Source organism: Pseudopodoces humilis, chromosome 3, assembly GCF_049639895.1.
Source record: "Pseudopodoces humilis isolate 2021_Gansu_Grassland_sample_001 chromosome 3, ASM4963989v1, whole genome shotgun sequence".
NCBI lineage: Eukaryota > Metazoa > Chordata > Aves > Passeriformes > Paridae > Pseudopodoces > Pseudopodoces humilis.
Window position 1 is genome coordinate 50,860,205 of NC_142202.1, and position 17,674 is coordinate 50,877,878.

The window sequence follows — 17,674 nt, forward strand, 5'->3', positions numbered from 1 at the left end:
TTAATTAATTCAGGTACTCTAGAAAAAAGCATGCAGCCCAAAAAGAGTGATCTCAGCAGCACTGGAATGGTTTGGCCTCTGTGAAGAGCTGTATATGGTAAGCAGGCTTTTAGGGTTATTTTGTCCACTGGGGTTCAAGTGATAGATTAATGAGGGGCAGAATTGGTCCAGGCCAACTTACAAGAACATCTTCATCCCTGACCTACTGGCAGCTTGGTTTCATTTCAATAGGCATTAGAAACAATCAAGAGTCCTGTTTGTGCACCTATGTCAGTACTGATCAGCGTATGTAATCAGATCACTTTAATCTTTCCCTCTTAAAAACTTATCCACATTAGGGAACTATAAAAATGACTTTACATCATATAATATCTTTCTCATTCAAAAAATGTACACCAGATGCATTTGTGTACTCCTTATGCATATAATTTATACTACATATTTATATTTTTAATATAAGTATTTTTGCACAGCTAGTTCAATTTATATTTACACTTCTTGTTATATATCTAAACAGTGGCAGAATAAAACTGCTAAAACTGAAAAATATAAACATATGTGAACAGTCATTTACTTCTTTTTTTTTGGTTGCTTGGTTTGGATTTGGGGGATTCTTGTGGTCGTTGTGAATGATAAAGTGTAGTGTAGGACAAAGGACCAAAACTGCTTCTTCAAGAAGGCTGTATTGTACAGCTCTGTCACAAACCTGCTCGGCTCCATCAAGACTTTTATCTGCTTTGTAGTTACTGTGCAATGTGCTTACACAGTTTATTCCAGTTACAGCAAGTCTTAGAGACCCAACATCTCCCAAAAATTACCTGATGAAGGATAGAAACTGCATTTTCCAGATCCTGTCCCTAGGATGCTGGCTGTGTAACACTTTGGCAGCCATTTGTATCACATCACCTGGGACAAAAGCACATCCGGGCACAGCATATTGACAGAAAACTGCCAGCAGTTGGGCATGGAGTTAGGAACTGGATGATCCATCTGTGTTCTTCTGTTGCTACCTTGGCTCCCATGGGGTGTCTGAGCAGAGGAGCCCTCTGCTGGATTGCCAGTTACTAAAAGGCAATTGTATTATTTATGGTAAAGTGCTATTGTATTTTCTGTGTTAAGAAAGGCCTTAAAGGTTTTCAGATTTGTTAGAATATGTAATAATTATCGTAGAATAAGTGGCAAATACTTGTACATCAGGAGCAACAAGCTTGAACAATTGGAGGGGATTTACATTGCAGACATAGACTTGCAGAGAGGTAGTCACAAATAAGTATCAAGAGATGAATAATAAAAGCACCATTCAATTGTACAAAGTGAGACAAGTACCAAAATCGTTTGGGTTTGACAGGAGACTTCCAGTTTTGCCCTACCATTCCTGCAGCTATGAGACTGATGAATTGTAGGCTGCTTCTAGGTGCTACTTACTTGGTTTTCCAACTGAGACTGCTGAAAACTTCTAATGCACAAATAAAGCAGTAAGAAATAGTAAGGAAGGCTGACTATCTGCATGCGAGAGACCTTGGTATCCTCCTAAAATGTGTTCCTGGTAAGTGGGAGTTGATCTCTTTGTACTGCTGTCTTGTTTTCTCATCAGGTTTGCATTGAGACATATGTATCTAGCTGTCACCAGCGGAGCATTAACACCGCTGTGCGGGCAACCCTCAGCCAAATGTTGAGTGACTTGACTTTACAGTTACGACAAAAGCAAGAAAACATGGTGAGCCTTCTGGCATCAACAAATGGTTCCATGTCCATGGCTGCGTACCGTTTTGTTCCTCTGAATGCCTTATGGCTTTTATTTGACGCTTCCTCAATTAATCCAGTTTAAAAGCTTTTTTGGGCTCTGACTGTGCCTGCCTCAGAGCACTCACGTTGTCGACTCTAGCTGGCTGGTTTGGTTTTCTTTTCCTTCCATTAAACAAGAGAGACTTTGTTCTGATATCAGGCTGCCTCAGCCTTTTGTTTAATTGTTTATCTAAGGTTTATTGAAATCCTTCTGCCAAAACTTTTTGTATGGCAAGTATTTACGTAATGAAAACAGATTCTCAACTAAGGAAAGTGTAATTGAGGTTTTTCCATCTCTACTTTTTTTATAGAAGATAATTTTAAGTTCATGAAATTATTTTTTTCTTTGTTAGAAAAAATATATTTATTTTATTTATTTCATTATTAAAATCCATGAGAGCTGTTTGAATGACATCCCAGCACATTTTCAACTGTAAATGTTCTGGGTGCATGTGAAATTACATTGGCTTCTTACATTTGTTTGTACTGCTTTATATAATATCATATTGTCAAGTACTATTTGTAAGTCAGTCTTTATTTATTAGGAAATTTTAAGGACTGTAGTTGTAAAGATTGTTTTCCTTACATCTGTTTTGGGTCAAGATGATCACTTCTGTTTCACATTATTAGACTAGATTGCTGTTATCCTGCTGAGCAACTGCAAAAGTAATTAATCTGTTTAAGTAAACTTGTCTTCTGTTGATGCTAAGTAGGTTCATTTTACTAGCCAAAGTATTTACCAAAAAAAAACTCAAACAAACAAACAGAAGCATTTTGGGTCCACAAATTCAATTTTGTTAGTTCTTTTCTTAGCTGAGGAGTAGGTAAAAGCATATGAGAACTGCATTTAATTCCTGGCAGTTTGTTATTGATGCTTGAGAGAATTTGGCTTGACCCTGTTGAGCACAATAGGAGGACTCCTATACCACAGCTGAACCAAACGATGTAAGAGGTCATTTCCATTTCTTGACTGCCATTAATTCTGTTGGTACTGTAACATTGATATTGTCAATGTTCTAAACTTGCTAATACTCAATTGATTTTGGTTTCTAAGTAGTTTTTGAAGTCAAAACTATGCTTTTCTCCCAGTTATTTTCAATGTAATTTACATGCTAAATTATTTCTGAGTTGTTTTAGGTGTAGGAAATCCCTTAAGGACTTACAGGGCTTTCACCTAAATGAGATGCAAATTCCTTAAATCTAAACAACTGTTAAAACAGATCTTGAGGAATTTTTTTAAATGTTTTGCAAAAGGTTCACTTAAAAACCCTAACAAAAACATAAAACAGCTAGAGGACATGAATTTAAGAAAGTTCTGCTGTTAAAGTATTTCTTCTGTAACATTCCTCTGCCCCTTGCACCAATTTCATCACCTTTGTCTTTCCTCAACAGATAGTTGAAAACCCTGACACCTTGCAGAAATTCAAGAGTCAAGGTATTTGTAATATTTTTTTAGTGACTCCTTCCAAGCCAGCTTTTTTATTCTTAACTTTCCTTTTATCACCACAGTGCTATTTGATGTCATGGGAGTTGCACCCTCAGGATTTCATAACTTCTCTATAGTTTGACGATCTCTTGGTTACCTGTGGTAAGAACTGAGACAGCCCTGTTAGTTCCTGATACTTCCAGTTGTGTCTTCATTTGGACCATGGTAACAGCATTGCACTCAACATAGTAATAAATTATTGTTTCAAGGTGCTAACTTCTGTAATTAAGGAGTTTCAATGGTCTGGAAATAGTTTTAGGAAGTGTCTTCCTGAAATGAAATAGATTCGCAGAGTAGAATGTGGAATCTGAAAACTATTGTTACTGTATTTCAGGCCAAAGACATTGTTTATATAATGACTACTTGCCAGGTGATTATTTTATAAGAGAATGTTTTTTTATTCCCATTGTGGCTTAACTTTCAACATCTTCTAGTAGGAAGAAGTAGTCCCTGGTTTTGACCTTCACACTGGATTTCTGTATGAGAACTTGTGTGAATGGAAGCTAAAATCTTTGAAGAGCACAAGCATTCACTTATAAGATCAGAGCGTGGACAGACATCAGAAAATGTGTGAGAGAGAGAAACTGCAGGGAGAGATACAGAACTTGGCTGCCATGTAGAAATATTTAGGCCAGTCTTTTTTATTACTTAATTGTATACTTATTTTATTATCTGAATTTGATTTCAGCTAACCTTCTGAAATGCATGTAAGCAATTGGAGCTCTCTCAGGATTTAATACTGCTACTTTTTCATTTTGTAGCAATCACTTTCCAATCTAGGACTTTTCCAACTGCATCTTCTCTATGAATTTTGGTAGCTCTGCTCCTTGTTTAGAAGCTCTGAACAGCTCTGAAAGCCCATGCAGTTAACTGATGTTGCAATCCAGCTGCTCATATGTAATGCCTCTGATCTTTGTCCTTTTTGGAGGTACTTCAGCTGAGTCTCTTTGTGACGATGTTGTATCTGTCCTCACTGTGCTCTGTGAGAAGCTCCAGGCTGTCATAAAGTGAGTTATTTAAGTTTATAATTTTAATTTATTACCTGGAGATTGAGAGTTTCACTGATGCATGTGATTGTACTGTTGTAGTTCTGGAATTATGGAGCAAAGGTGTGCTTAAATGAAGTGTTTACTAGAGAAAGTATTGTTCATGATGCAGCAATTTAATCCTTAATTTAAATGAGGAGCTAATTTGTCTTCTTTGTGCACTCTTCAGCTTTAAAGAGTTTCCAGTAAATCTAATCTGTAGGTAACTTCCATACAGCAGCAAAATACTAATCCAAGGAGAAGTTTTCTTATCTGGCTGGAAGAACTATGATAGAGTAACAATTACAAAAGCCATGGAAAGACCTAACAGATGCTATATTCAGAATGAATAAATCTATCCTTCTTAGGTAGCATTTATCCAATTGAAGTAATTTGTACTATCAAAGTATTCCTTCAGTTTAGGAATATCATACACTACCTACTAGAAAATGCATGATCTTAACTTTTAAAATGTGTTTTTTATGGACAGTAAGTGCATTATTTGCTGTACAATTTTCAGAAACTACCAGAGGTAAAGATAGCACAGGCATCTGTGTGCAGTTCTTCTGCAGACTTTCTTCCCATGAGTGTCTCTTCTAACAGCAGGATTACAGAGAAGTGCTTTACTTAGCATTATTTAATCAGTGTCAGCATCTGGGAGAATAAAATCAAGAGTGCAGGGATGCCCTGTGCATGCCCATGCAAGTGTCAACTGCAAGATGATGATCGTCTGCAATAAGACACATTGTAAGAAAGGCTGTTGGGAAAGAAGGCATCTGTACCTGGAATGCATGTATCTTTCCAGATAGGTGTGGACTGTTGTAAGGAAAAATCTATCACCTTTAAAATAGATAAGAAGCCAGCACTTTTCAATCCTCCATAGCACAGAGTTAGAAATCTAGCTTTGAGTCTCAGGATTCAGTGTTTTCTGCTTGGCATGTGAAATAGGTATTGTACTTGGATGCAAATTCATATATGTGAACAAAAGGAACTCAGGCAGTGGCAGAAAAGCAGATATTTCTCACTCCTTTATTTCAATTCAGATAAATCCATTCTTTACAGCTTCCTTGACCTACGATCATATATCAGAAAGCGCATTCCTACAGCTCTCATCTCTGACCAAAAGACTTATTAAATCCTGGTTTTCTTAGGAGTGAAAACCAGATTATGGGTGCACTTGCCATGGAGTGCTCCTTTCATGAGGCAGACCTTAGCCTTGCTTGTCTCCTGGGTCCTGCAGTTAACATTAAGAGTAGGCACAGGCACAGGATGTGTTAAAAGTGTGTCAGTTCTAGGTGTCCACAGGTTTTTTAATACTCTTTCTTATGAGGCTTTCTTTGAGTTTATGGTTCTGACAGAGTAACTGGCAATGCCCTGAGAGGTACCAATGTTATCATGTGACTTTCTGCCTGTAGGCATTGACTTTTGACCATTATGGCCGTCACCAAGAAAAAAAACAACAAAAACAAGCCAGAAGAGAGTAGCCTAAACATGCTTCAAGTTGCCTGAAGAAACTATTCAATAATCCAAAATCTTGTGTTGTCTTATTTCCCTGTGTTTAAGGCTTCCTTCCCAAGATTTTAGATTGAATTTGAGTAATTATTTGGGTTTTATTCTTCCTCTTTCTTCACTTACTTTTTTTTAATGTAGTAGATCACTGCATGTGGTCAGTACAAAATAAATGGGATGATGCAGGTGATCACACCATTGTAATTTCATAGAAAGAAGCAAAATAAATCACTGCTGCAAATTACGTTATAATTTTCAAGTGAACTAATGCAGTTGTTTTAGAAAATTAAGTAGTCTTTGTTTTAATATGATATGAATGGCATCTTTTCTTTGCCAGTGACAATCGTCAGCTTCAGCTTCTTTACTTAGAGTGTATCCTCTCCATGCTAAACAGCTCCTCCCCCAGCATGCATGAGCACAAAGGATTCACTGATTTAATATGGTGAGTACGTGAAGACTAATGCAAATACTCAGCTGGTAAATGTAAAAGGACCTGCTCCCCCCAGCCTTGCAAAAAGGCCCTGTAAAAATCTCCAGGTGTGAGCAGAGCTTGCTGTTAACCTACTATCAGTTCTTTCTGTGCCTCATATAAAATTGGTTAGGACTGCCTGCTCAGCTATCCTGAGTAGTCAGTTATCCTGGTAGTGAGTTATCACTACCTGGTAGTGAGTTATTACTGTAATGGGGTCTGATGGATTTAGCCAGAACAGAAAATCTCTTACGCTTTCTGCAATGGTTTGGATTTGTGTGTGGCATCAAACACAGAGATGCTCTGCTTGTTGTAGGAGAGTACTGTTGAGATTCCTAATGTTCTGATACAATAATACAGGAATATAAGCAAAATTGATGTCAAATGTGTGCTGGTAAACAGAAATGCTTATTATGACCTGCGTTGTTGTATAAAGTTTGAGGCTAAACAGTCTTAATGGTGCTTCTATTTTATCAAGAAATTCTCTTTTTTAATACACTTCACCAGGAAGGCTTGATATCTTTGGTGTTCATATCTATCATTAAATTGTTAATACCATAACCTCAAAGCACTTGAAATAATCCTTCTTTCCTTACAATTGAAATAGTGGGGTTTTTATAGCCTGTGGATAATTGAGTCATAGTAATAAAGCAAGAATGTAACTAATGTGCAGTTCCTTGCAGTCTGTGCCCATCTTTTGACCTTGTCAGGTGATCGCATTAAGGAAAGATATATGTGACTGTTAATGGCAAATGTGTTTCTTGTGCTTTTACCCTGTAATTTTTGAAATTGAAGTGTTTGACTTGGGCCCAATTCTAAGGATGGAACATGTAGAGGCAGCCATAACTCCCCCTCCTGTCCCAGGGACATCAGTGGCTGCAAGACTGGGAGGTCTTCAGACTGGTAACACTTGTCAGTGTTGCCAGGAACCCGGTGCTGAGGCCTCTTGGAAGTCTAACATAAGAGTAGAACTCTCTCTCTCTCTCTCATGGCAGATTCACTTCAGAAGTTTCTGCCTTTGGCTTTCACATAGCTCTTTGTTTATGCTTGTGTGACAGACTGTGGGGCCATCCTATACGCAAGGTCACTGAAATTATCTCATTTAAAAGAAAGCACTTCCTGTTCTATTTTCAATTTACATACTTTTGATGATCCAGTTTATGCTGCAAATCTATAGGTGTTTGTAACTGTGCACTATGAGGGCAAGCCATCGGGGTGGGACTTCTTAATCTGCACTGCTGCCATACCAAGAAATGAACAGGCATGCTTCAGCTAGCTGCTTAATTAGAGGGAAAAAAACCCCAAAACACTAGGAAGATATGAAACAGTTTAAACTGCAAACATCATTTTGAACGTTTTATACATACTAATACATTACCTGTCTGGTGAGGTTGTAATCCTAGTACTAGTAAACAAAAACTAGTAGCTGTCATTATTCTTTAAGGAGCTGTTGCCTACATGCACATAGCTTTCACTCTGATGGGCACTTTGTAGTTGGTTCCCAAGATGAAAAAGAAGGGAGCAGACAGAGAAGAATTAGCTCTGTGTTCTGATGGTGTTCTCCATAGTTTGATGCAGAAACTATAGGACTATAGAAACTGTAGGGGAATATATTGTTGCAGCCTGTGATTATGCCTGCTTTGAGACAGGCATGCTTCTTAAGTAGTGAATTGTTATGTTTTGAAATGTACTTGATTGGAGAAATAAATGGAATAAGCAGATTCAAAGTCATTATCTGATGTCCTGTTAAAAGCTGGTTTTCTTTCTGTGACTTCATGAAGCGGAGCTGATTCAGAAATTTTGTTAAGAGAAGCAGTGAAAATTCTGGACTGCATACAACCTTGAGAAAATAAAATGTAGTTACCCATGAGGATGTATTTTATGAATTGTTACTTGTAATTCGGTTCTTGCTCTAGGTGGTCACTTGAACCTCTGAGACATGGGTAAAAACCAGATTTGGGACTCATTCTCATGCAGCACTTGGCTTCTTAAATTAAGGTCTTGCAGACTGAAGTAAAATGTCAAGTGCATGAATACAAAGCTGAAAGAGCAGCTAATGGAGCAAAGTGCTGGGCTGGCTTTGGTTCCACGGAAGAGTGATCTGCTGGTGTTGAATCACTTAACATGAGTGGTCATGCAGAAAGACAGTTGAAGGATGGATGGGTATTTACTGTATAGTGGCATATGAGTAGTATAGTGCACACTTTGAGTTATTTTAGAGGGCTTTCATTTTGTTCTCAAAAGACAGCCCAGTAGAGGCTCACAACTAAGGGTGCTTACTAAAATAATGCATGTGCAGTTCAGTGATGGAACATTCAGCCTTCTAGTTAACAGAGATTAGTTCTTGTTTAGTCAGTTTTTTTTAAAGCTCCCAAGGTGAACTGAAAAAGAGACACTGAGCAGTGGAAGCCTAGAATTTCTACCTCGTGATAGGCTGCAACCAGTGAAAGAGGCAGGAATGCTATCCTGCAAAGGGACAGCACTGTGCAGCAACATGAGCTTACAAAATCAGTACCATGTTTCTACAGCACACAGAGGTATTTCCATATGGACTAGCAGGCTGATGCTTGGGAGGTGAAAAAAGCCTGGCATAATTTGTTTTTGTATCTAACCACTGCTGTTTGACTGATCATTAAAACAAGAGTGTGTATCTCATTTAACCATGGGCTATTTTCAATCTGTTCTTGTAAGAGTATTTTTTTTCCAGTTACCATCTGCTGCTTTTCTCTTTCTCAGGAAGCATCTGTGTCCAGCCTTAATAGTAATCCTGGGAAATCCAATCCATGACAAAACTATCACCTCTGCCCACAGCAGCATCTGCCTTGAGGCTGATTCACCTTCCTCAGGGATCTCAGATCATGGCCGGGGTTCAGGTTGCTCTTCCACAGCACCTGCCCTTAGTGGGCCTGTTGCACGGACCATATATTATATTGCAGCAGAACTGGTTCGACTGGTGGGGTCAGTGGAATCCATGAAGCCTGTGCTACAGTCTCTGTATCACCGGATATTGCTTTACCCACCACCTCAGCATCGAGTAGAAGCCATCAAAATTATGAAAGAGGTAGGGTAATCACATGTGCAAATCCAGGCACGTAAAACAAAATGTTTATTCAACGACAAGCATTGTTGATATGTACATAGCAATGCATTTCAACCCTTCTCAACTAGGATTGTTGAAATAGTCCTTTCTGAGCACAACTGGTACATCAGCACCACTCTGACAAATAGTTTGATGCAGTTGTAAGAGCTGTGTTTGTGTCCACAACACAAGCTACTATGGTAACTCCATCAGGGCTCATGCTGTGATGCTGCATGGAGCAGATCCTATCACTGAGTCACGACTGCTCTTTTGGGTGAGATAAAGCGTAACGATCCAGTTTGCAACTTCTTTGGCATCTTTCCCCAGACACGTCCTCACATTGTGGTTTCCAGGCAATAAGATGAATGTATGCTTTGATTACATGCCAGGTTTTTGAAATCCAGTTTCTTGGAGCTTTTTTTGAATATATACAAGAAAGTTGACAATGGCTTAAAAAGCCATTTCAAGACCAGTCCATTCTGGCCTCTTGCCCAGCGCCTCTGAGAGCACTAGAACTGGAGCACTGGGAGACTTGTTTGAGCACCAGCTGAAATCATGGGTTTTTCCATATTGTGGAACACAAGGAAATTTAAGTAATTTGTAGGAACAGTGGTATCACCTAGAGAATTTTTCATCTAGCTTGTGCATACCTTGGCTGTTCTATTTCTGAAAAACCTCTCTTAACACCACGCAGCCACCCATTTGGTTCCTGTCTAAACTAGGAGTCATCCTGTCATTGTCTTTGTTTAATTTTAAACAATAGCAAGATGATAACTGAAGTTTTAGGAAAAGCTTAGTCTAATGTTTTTTTGTGCAGGACATACCTAACAGGTTGAATCTGAAAGAATCACTTTGCCAATCATTGCGTGACTCCATAATTTTGTAATTAGGTGGCTGAGGAGAGAGGCTTCCTTTGGTATAAAATATAATAATAAATACTCATGTAGGCATAAAAATTGTATTGTGTGCAGTATCAGATGAAAAAAATCAGTCAAAAATGTAAAGCAGTGGAAAACATTCTAAATGTGATTCTTGCTGAATATTCTCCTTTACTTGCTTTTCTGCTTCTAAAAGGAGGAAAGGTAGCTTTAATAAGTAGAACATCACTGTGCCATTTCCCTTTGCTGTGAGAAATTGCAGTAGTGCTACCTTGGGTTCCAGGGCTTGATAGAATTGTTACTTATTTATTGTATTTAAATTATACTTAGATAATCTTCTACTTATTTCAGTTTCTTTTCCTTTCAGATACTTGGCAGTCCACAGCAGCTTTGTGATTTGGCAGGGCCCTGCTCTTCTGAGTCAGAATCCAAGAAGAGGTCTATTTCTAAAAGAAAGTCCCATCTGGATCTTCTCAAGCTGTACGTTTTGTTTTCTCCTTTAGCCTCTTCTGTCTTAAACCTGTGCACATAGAACACTTAAGCAGTTCAGGAGCACATCCAGTATCAGCCAGGGTATCTGCCTGGTTAAATAAGCTCTGAAAATGGAAAAGGTGTAAAAGTTCTTGCTTGGTTTGTCATCAGTCTGGGCCTGTTTGTGAAGATGTAGATAACTACTTTGTTGAGTTTGCCAAAATTCCCAAATATGTTGGTTTACAGCTGAAAAATTTTGGGTATGGGTCCTTAAACTTGCAGTAAAATAAATGTGTGTTTCTTTAGAGGTATATTTTCAAGATGAAGTCAGAGGAGGTCATAGAAATTTTAAACATTGTCATATTGAGCAAGAAGGGTTCTCAGTTCTTATAAAGATCATATCTTGTAGATAACAACATTTTCAGGACACAGATGGCCTTTAAATTTAGTTCAGCTGGGGGTTGAGATTTTTTTTTTTAGTTTAAGTGTTTGTCTGTAAGAGAGAACATGCTGTGCATGCTGTTATAAATGCATGGTAACTTTCCCTTGTTGGCACTCCCTTTACAGAATGACCATGCTTGCATAGGGGACTTAGTAATTTGTTCTTACACTAATTGTCTTTCTCAGGAATAGTCTTAAAGGATAAGTTCACTTCTTTTTTTCCTGGTTATGGGAAGATAGTGTTGAATGACAGTGACGTGCTCACCATACATGTTGCATCACTTAAATAAACTCTGTGTTGATTGTAGTATCATGGATGGGATGACGGAAGCGTGCATCAAAGGTGGTATTGAAGCGTGTTATGCTTCAGTGTCCTGCGTCTTTGCCCTGCTTGGAGCATTAGATGAGCTGAGCCAAGGGAGGGGTCTTAGTGAAGAGCAGATCCAGCTGCTGCTCCAGCACTTAGAAGAATTGAAGGATGGGACCGAGACAAGCAGGGACTCCATGGAGATCAATGATGCTGACTTCAGGTGGCAGAGACGCATCCTGTCCTCAGAAAACCCTGCCTGGGAATCAGTAAATGAGAAGAGTCCTGATATTAGCATTAGTGTTACCACAGACACTGGTCAGACTACTTTGGAGGGGGATATGGGACAAACAACTCCAGAGGATAATCCAGAAAATCAAAAAAACTCCCTGCCATCTCCAGCTGGACACGAAAGCAAAGAGATTCATTACAGAGAACCAGAGTCAGAAACCATTGACCAGCCAGATGTTGTTCAAAGAAGCCACACCATAGTCTATCCAGATATAACTAACTTTTTATCAGTTGATTGCAAGACCCGGTCCTATGGCTCCAGATACAGTGAAAGTAACTTCAGTGTAGATGACCAGGACCTTTCTAGGACTGAGTTTGATTCATGTGATCAGTATTCCATGGCAGCAGAAAAAGATTCGGGCAGGTCTGATGTCTCAGACATAGGCTCTGACAATTGTTCCCTGGCTGATGAGGAGCAGACACCACGGGATTGCCCGGGTCACAGGTCCTTACGCACTGCTGCTCTCTCTCTGAAACTGCTGAAGAGCCAAGAAGCAGACCAACACAGTGCACGGCTCTTTATCCAGTCACTTGAAGCGCTTCTTCCTAGGCTTATAGCTCTTCCCAGCATAGAAGAAGTGGATGGAGCACTGCAGAGCTTCTCTTCAACGTTCTGCTCAGGTTTGCAAGCAAATATTTACTGTCTAACCAGCATGCACACTCTTACAGCACTGTACACAGATTCGCTTGTAGGATTTCATCTTCAGAGAACATACCCAGAATGAGGAAGTTTGAGCTTTACACCATACATTCCTCCACAGGAACACACTTCATTTAGGGCAAAGCAAATTGAGTATGCAAGCACTGATTCAAAGGGAGGTACCTCCATTGATTCTTAACAGGCTCTGGATTATGTCCTGAATCAATAAAGAAATGGAATTTGCTGTAGCAAGATACCCCTTTGCAGGTTTGTGAAGCTATGGTGAGAAGCTTGGCTCATGGTGTCATTAAAGAGAGGTCAGGGTTGCCCCTTAGCATGAGAGGGGTGTGGGAAGTCCCATCACCTGTTTGTAATGAGATATAAGTAGCTTAGTACATCACTGCGCTGTTATTTTTAATAATGCCAGCCTTACAAAGACGGTGGTTACAATTCCACAGCAGTAAGCTCTAGAAAAGATAGGGAAATAGGAGAGTTTGTCTTCACTCTTTTGTTTTTGTTAGTGCTGCTGGTCTAGTATGACAGGAAATGCAAAGCTCAAAGCCCAGACCAAGTGAAAAATTAAGATCATGCCTTCTAAGAGATTAAATATCTTCAGTTCTTTCATGGTTAGAACATTTGGGATCTTGACCTGTCAAACAAACAAAAAAAGTTATGCAAAGGCTAGTTTGTCCTATTGACAGGATATTTAAAATGTGTGTAAATATATATTTTTAGAAGGGCTTTACTTTCCTGACAGTGGGCAAAATGAAAATGTTTACTTAAATATATGTCTCTGTTTTTTTAACTTACTTTACTGCAATTGCCTTTCCTATTGCTCGTCTCCTAATCATTGCTTCATTCATTTGTGCTCTCACACACATTAAATTCATACAGAGTCAGAAGGGGGGAGTCTTCCCGTCATCATGCAGCATAGTTTAGATATGAAGATGGGTGAATAAGATGATATTCCTGATATCCTATTTAAATGCTACCCAGATAAACCCTAACTCAGGAAGATGATCAATGGTATTCTTAAGAAACGCTGGCCATTTTATATCACAGAAAGGAAATACCTTGAAAGAGAGACTGATGTTAACCACTTTCCTAATTGAGGGGTTCAAGAGCACCCTTTCTGCCACAGGTATATCTTTTTTCCTGAAAAAGAGTAATCTTGGGGTTATGCTGAAAGACCAGTGTTAGACCTCTAGCTCAAACCTTTGTGCACCTGTTGCCTTGTGCATAAATGAGCATGCCACTTCTTTTGTCTGTAAAGTCTTTATAGAGTGCTATAAAGCTTTGGAAGATGTGGACCTAGGAGAATCTAGATTTTAAGGCTAAACATAGCTTTTCTTGGCATTCAGTATGAATAATACAGTGAGAAAAATGGAAGAATATAACTCAATTTCTGCATTAAATCCATTATTTGTGGTTTGCATATCTTAAAAAGATACCTAGTTTGGGACTTAGATTGTTGAGAGAGACCTTTCACTTATCTTGAGAAAGCAGCCCCTGTGGCTGAATCTGTACTTTAAAAATGTACACCACGTTTGCAGATGGATTTGGTGAAGTACTTGTAAAAGACACCATTCAGTAAGGAATCATGGAAAAGTGGAGTAGCAAGTCACTGTCCTAAGACAGCCTGGAAGAGGTATCCTGGAGTTTCCATGGAGATGTGGCTGTTGCAGGGTTGTGCTTTTATACTTTTTTAAGATCTGCATGGTTCCTATTTCAGTTGGACACCTGGAATGAGACTCAGTCCAGCTGAAACAGCCCCTTAACTTGTACCTCAGATCTTAAGCAAATGTCCATCAGTCCTCCCGAAGTGAGAACTTGTGCTCCTGTGTGGGTGAGAGAGCCATGAGTTTGAAGACTTTAGAGAGAGAGACATAGAAAACTTGAAACATCAGGGCGTAAGAACTCCCCCTGGAGAGCTTCTGAAACACCAGTTTGATCTGCCTGTATAAGCAACATGAAGGTCCCTACTTTAGGAGTCCTCCATTAGCACCAGCTGCTCCAGGCACAAATTTGGTGATGATCCCTCTGTCTATATTCATTGTATATACAACATTTATTCATGCATAATTCTTGAAGAATACTTTGGGAAATTTGAGAGTTTAAGATTTGAGTTGAGAAAAGTTGCAGATGCAGTTCTGAGACCAGTCAGTACAGAAGCAGTATTTTTGTGTTTCTGGGAGACCTTACTTAATTGCTTTGTTTCAATTTTTTATTTTTCTTACTCTTTGGAAGGATAATACAGTTTAGTGCTCTTTCCTATAAGCCAGGTCCTTATATAGATAGCATTGCAAAATTAGGATGTTTTCATAGGATTGAAAGGCAATGAATGAATGGAGGTAGAAATTTAAGGCACTGCTGAGATAAGCATGGAAAAGGTGAAGTCAGCTAAGCAGAGTTATAATGAAATTAAAATTTGAAAACAACTTGGTTAACTCTAAAGTTAGGAGTTAGCCCATCTTCAGTTTTAATTCCCTACTTTTTAGAGGAAAGGTTTTTATGCTGGTAAGTATCATCTTCCGTTTTTGTGATCCCAACATCTCATAAATGCAGTTGTTTGTTTTCCCATATTTTAGAGGAAGTTAAGGAACATATTTTTCCCCAACACTTTTTGGTGCTCAAATACATCCCCTTAATGGAATATCCACTTTTCTGTGCACTTCTACACCTTCTTTTTTAATTCTAAACTTGTATAGGAGGTTGCGCATTTTAAAAAACATTTTAATGCAAAATAAACTGGGCTTTTCTGTTGGGTTTTTTGTTTTGTTGGGTTTTTTTTACTTTTATGTACATCTCTGCCTTGAGGTTTTTATTACTCTAGCAGGTTCTATTCCCTGAAGTACAGATTTAAGAGAGATAAGACAAAAAAACAGTGGGAGATGAGATATCTACATCAATATCATGATCCTCCATCCAACAGAGTGTTAAGATGCATCTTTGCTTTCAATAATGAAGGAATCACTAGAACTACTCACAGGCTATTTCCAGGCACATGGTTGCAGTTCTGGTAAAGGCTCTCTGTTAACATTCACCAGCCTCTGTGGGTGTGGGTGTGGTTTGTGGCCAACCCTATCGCCCTTCTTCCACAAAGGTTGCTCCCTTGAACAGATACTCATTTTTTAGACCCACCCTGGAACAGTTACTCTCTTTCTAAATCCACCCTCAAACAGTTACTCACCTTATCCACGCCCCCAAAGTGACGACAGTGGAAAGTCCGAGAAGGCAGCAGCACAGAGCTTTCAAACCCTCACGAGGCAAGAAAAACATTTGCTTCTTTTCTGTGTGTGGATTTTTTTTTTTTTTAATGTTAATGGTTTGTTGTATTTTGTCTAAGAAGAGGTATGAGCTTTATGGTGGGAGGAATATGTTCACAGTAAACCACTGCAGCAGTTAACAAATGACACAGCTTTGCTTCATCTTGTAACTAATCTTGGAAGCTGGTTTTTGCTCCATTTCAAATACTCCTTTAGAATAAAGCTGACTTCTTAGTCTTCCCTAATTGACACTGTATGAACGAATTTCACTGTTGATGTGAAAACCATGAAATACTATAACTCATGTGGTTGGATCTGGTATTACTGGTTTTTTCATGGTTCAAGCTACAGATCATGGGGATTCAATTAGGTGTTGCTCATACTTGATTGATATTTTTCTACCAGTAGGTCAGCTATTTGTCATCCATGGGAAGAAGGGATTGTGCCACTGAGCATAGCTGTAGGCTTCATAGAAATAGTGTTTTCAGGTCTAGTGAGTACTTTACAGGTGGTTTCTGGGATGACAGAAGTGCAAGTTCTCAGCTATTTAGAGAAAGTAGTCCTTGGTGTTAGATAAATAGGGCTTGGAGTTGTAACTAGTTCCAGCCAGCTTTGCCTCAGATATTTGTCCACATACCTCTAGGCCATGGAGAGAATGATGATTACAGACTGATCATGCAAGGTGTAGAGCACTCCAGTCCCCATCCAGCAACTGACTTAGCCAGAACAGGTTTACTGAGGGGTTAAAAGGCTGTAAACCTCATTAGCACCAATTGGTGCAGTGTATTCTCAGTTAAGTGCACAGACTTTGGGTCTGCTCCTTTCCACCTCACTTTTCCAGTTAGCATTGCAGATATATCCTGCCCTTTGCTTTGTACTTGATAGTCATCCTAATGAATGCTGGTGCTCCTTGCTTATTTCAAATTTAGCATGTTGCTATGCTGGACTGTGACTGGAGTGTTCAGTTTATCTTGCATTCTAGATGAACTACTTATTTTTCTATTCTCTATTCTAGCATGTTTAGTAGAGTAATTTCTAGAGATGATTCATTAACTATTCTAGCAATCTGTTGCTGTCAAAATGCTAGGGAGAGTTTCTGATATTTTTTCCAGTAAAAATCTGTGTAAAATATGAGAGCTCACATGGTGTTTTTGTTAGGTATGATGCACTCACCAGGATTTGAGGGAAACCTAAATTTCAACTTCCAGACTCTGATGAATGCAGACAGTCTCTATGTGTTATCACATTACACTTTACTGCTCAACCTAAAATTGGCAAACTCAGATTACTACAGGAAGAAGCCTGCCCAAGCCCCTGTGTTGCTGGTGAGTTGGAGAATATGGGATAATTGTTTTTAAAAAATGAAAATTTATTTTGCTTCATTTCACATAAACCAGCCCACACATAAAGCCTTCAGGATGCTTGTTAAGTAGAGAAATAGTAATTGCAAATGAAGCGTTCTCCAAGCTGCTTATGAATTTTGCATGGTAAGTGTCATGCATGTGAATTACACTGTGGTTTGGTGGGAAGGAATGCTGCTTACTGATTGTCATTAAGGTCGCAGTCATTTTGATGGTAAAGCTGTTTTCAGAATAGATTAGCATCATGTGATACAACAAGTATTGTCTCTTGATAATGTGCGTAAACATACCTTCATCTTGCAACTGGCTTTTTTTGCCTAATACTCAGTTTGAATTTCTGTAGATGAAGACATGAGAAGTTAAAGTGAAAAATAAGTAGATCTTAGTAATGTGAAATTATGATTTTTGTTATACTTGGAATTACTCAGCTTCTGGGGCTTTTTAAAAATTGTGAGTTATAAAACATGGATGCATGTTTTTCAACTTAGTTGCTCAAGAGACATTGCTTCAGAGTTTTCTGAAAAAACAAAAAAAATTGTGATATATGGAAAAAATAAAAAAGGTGTCAAAATGTATAATTATTTCTGAACTTCCAGTGTAAGAGAATTTATAATCTAGATCATCTCAAAAACAAATGGAGTTTAACATCATCCTTAGTTCTGGTGT

At 38.7% G+C, this 17,674-nt stretch overlaps 1 protein-coding gene across 3 annotated transcripts in view; it reads left to right on the forward strand.

Annotated features, from left to right (window-relative positions):
* Positions 1-17,674, forward strand: part of ARFGEF3 (ARFGEF family member 3) — an 86,500-nt gene that overhangs the window by 33,746 nt on the left and 35,080 nt on the right. The window contains exons 6-14 of one of the 3 annotated variants that reach the window (XM_088053056.1): positions 1,595-1,717; positions 3,178-3,220; positions 4,200-4,278; positions 6,143-6,247; positions 9,011-9,335; positions 10,599-10,711; positions 11,452-12,362; positions 15,564-15,647; positions 16,806-16,972. In XM_088053056.1, coding sequence (XP_087909182.1) covers positions 1,595-1,717; positions 3,178-3,220; positions 4,200-4,278; positions 6,143-6,247; positions 9,011-9,335; positions 10,599-10,711; positions 11,452-12,362; positions 15,564-15,647; positions 16,806-16,972 — 1,950 coding nt within the window. The remainder of the gene's footprint in view (positions 1-1,594; positions 1,718-3,177; positions 3,221-4,199; positions 4,279-6,142; positions 6,248-9,010; positions 9,336-10,598; positions 10,712-11,451; positions 12,363-15,563; positions 15,648-16,805; positions 16,973-17,674) is intronic. The other 2 variants (XM_005518461.3, XM_088053057.1) reach the window with 2 other exon arrangements.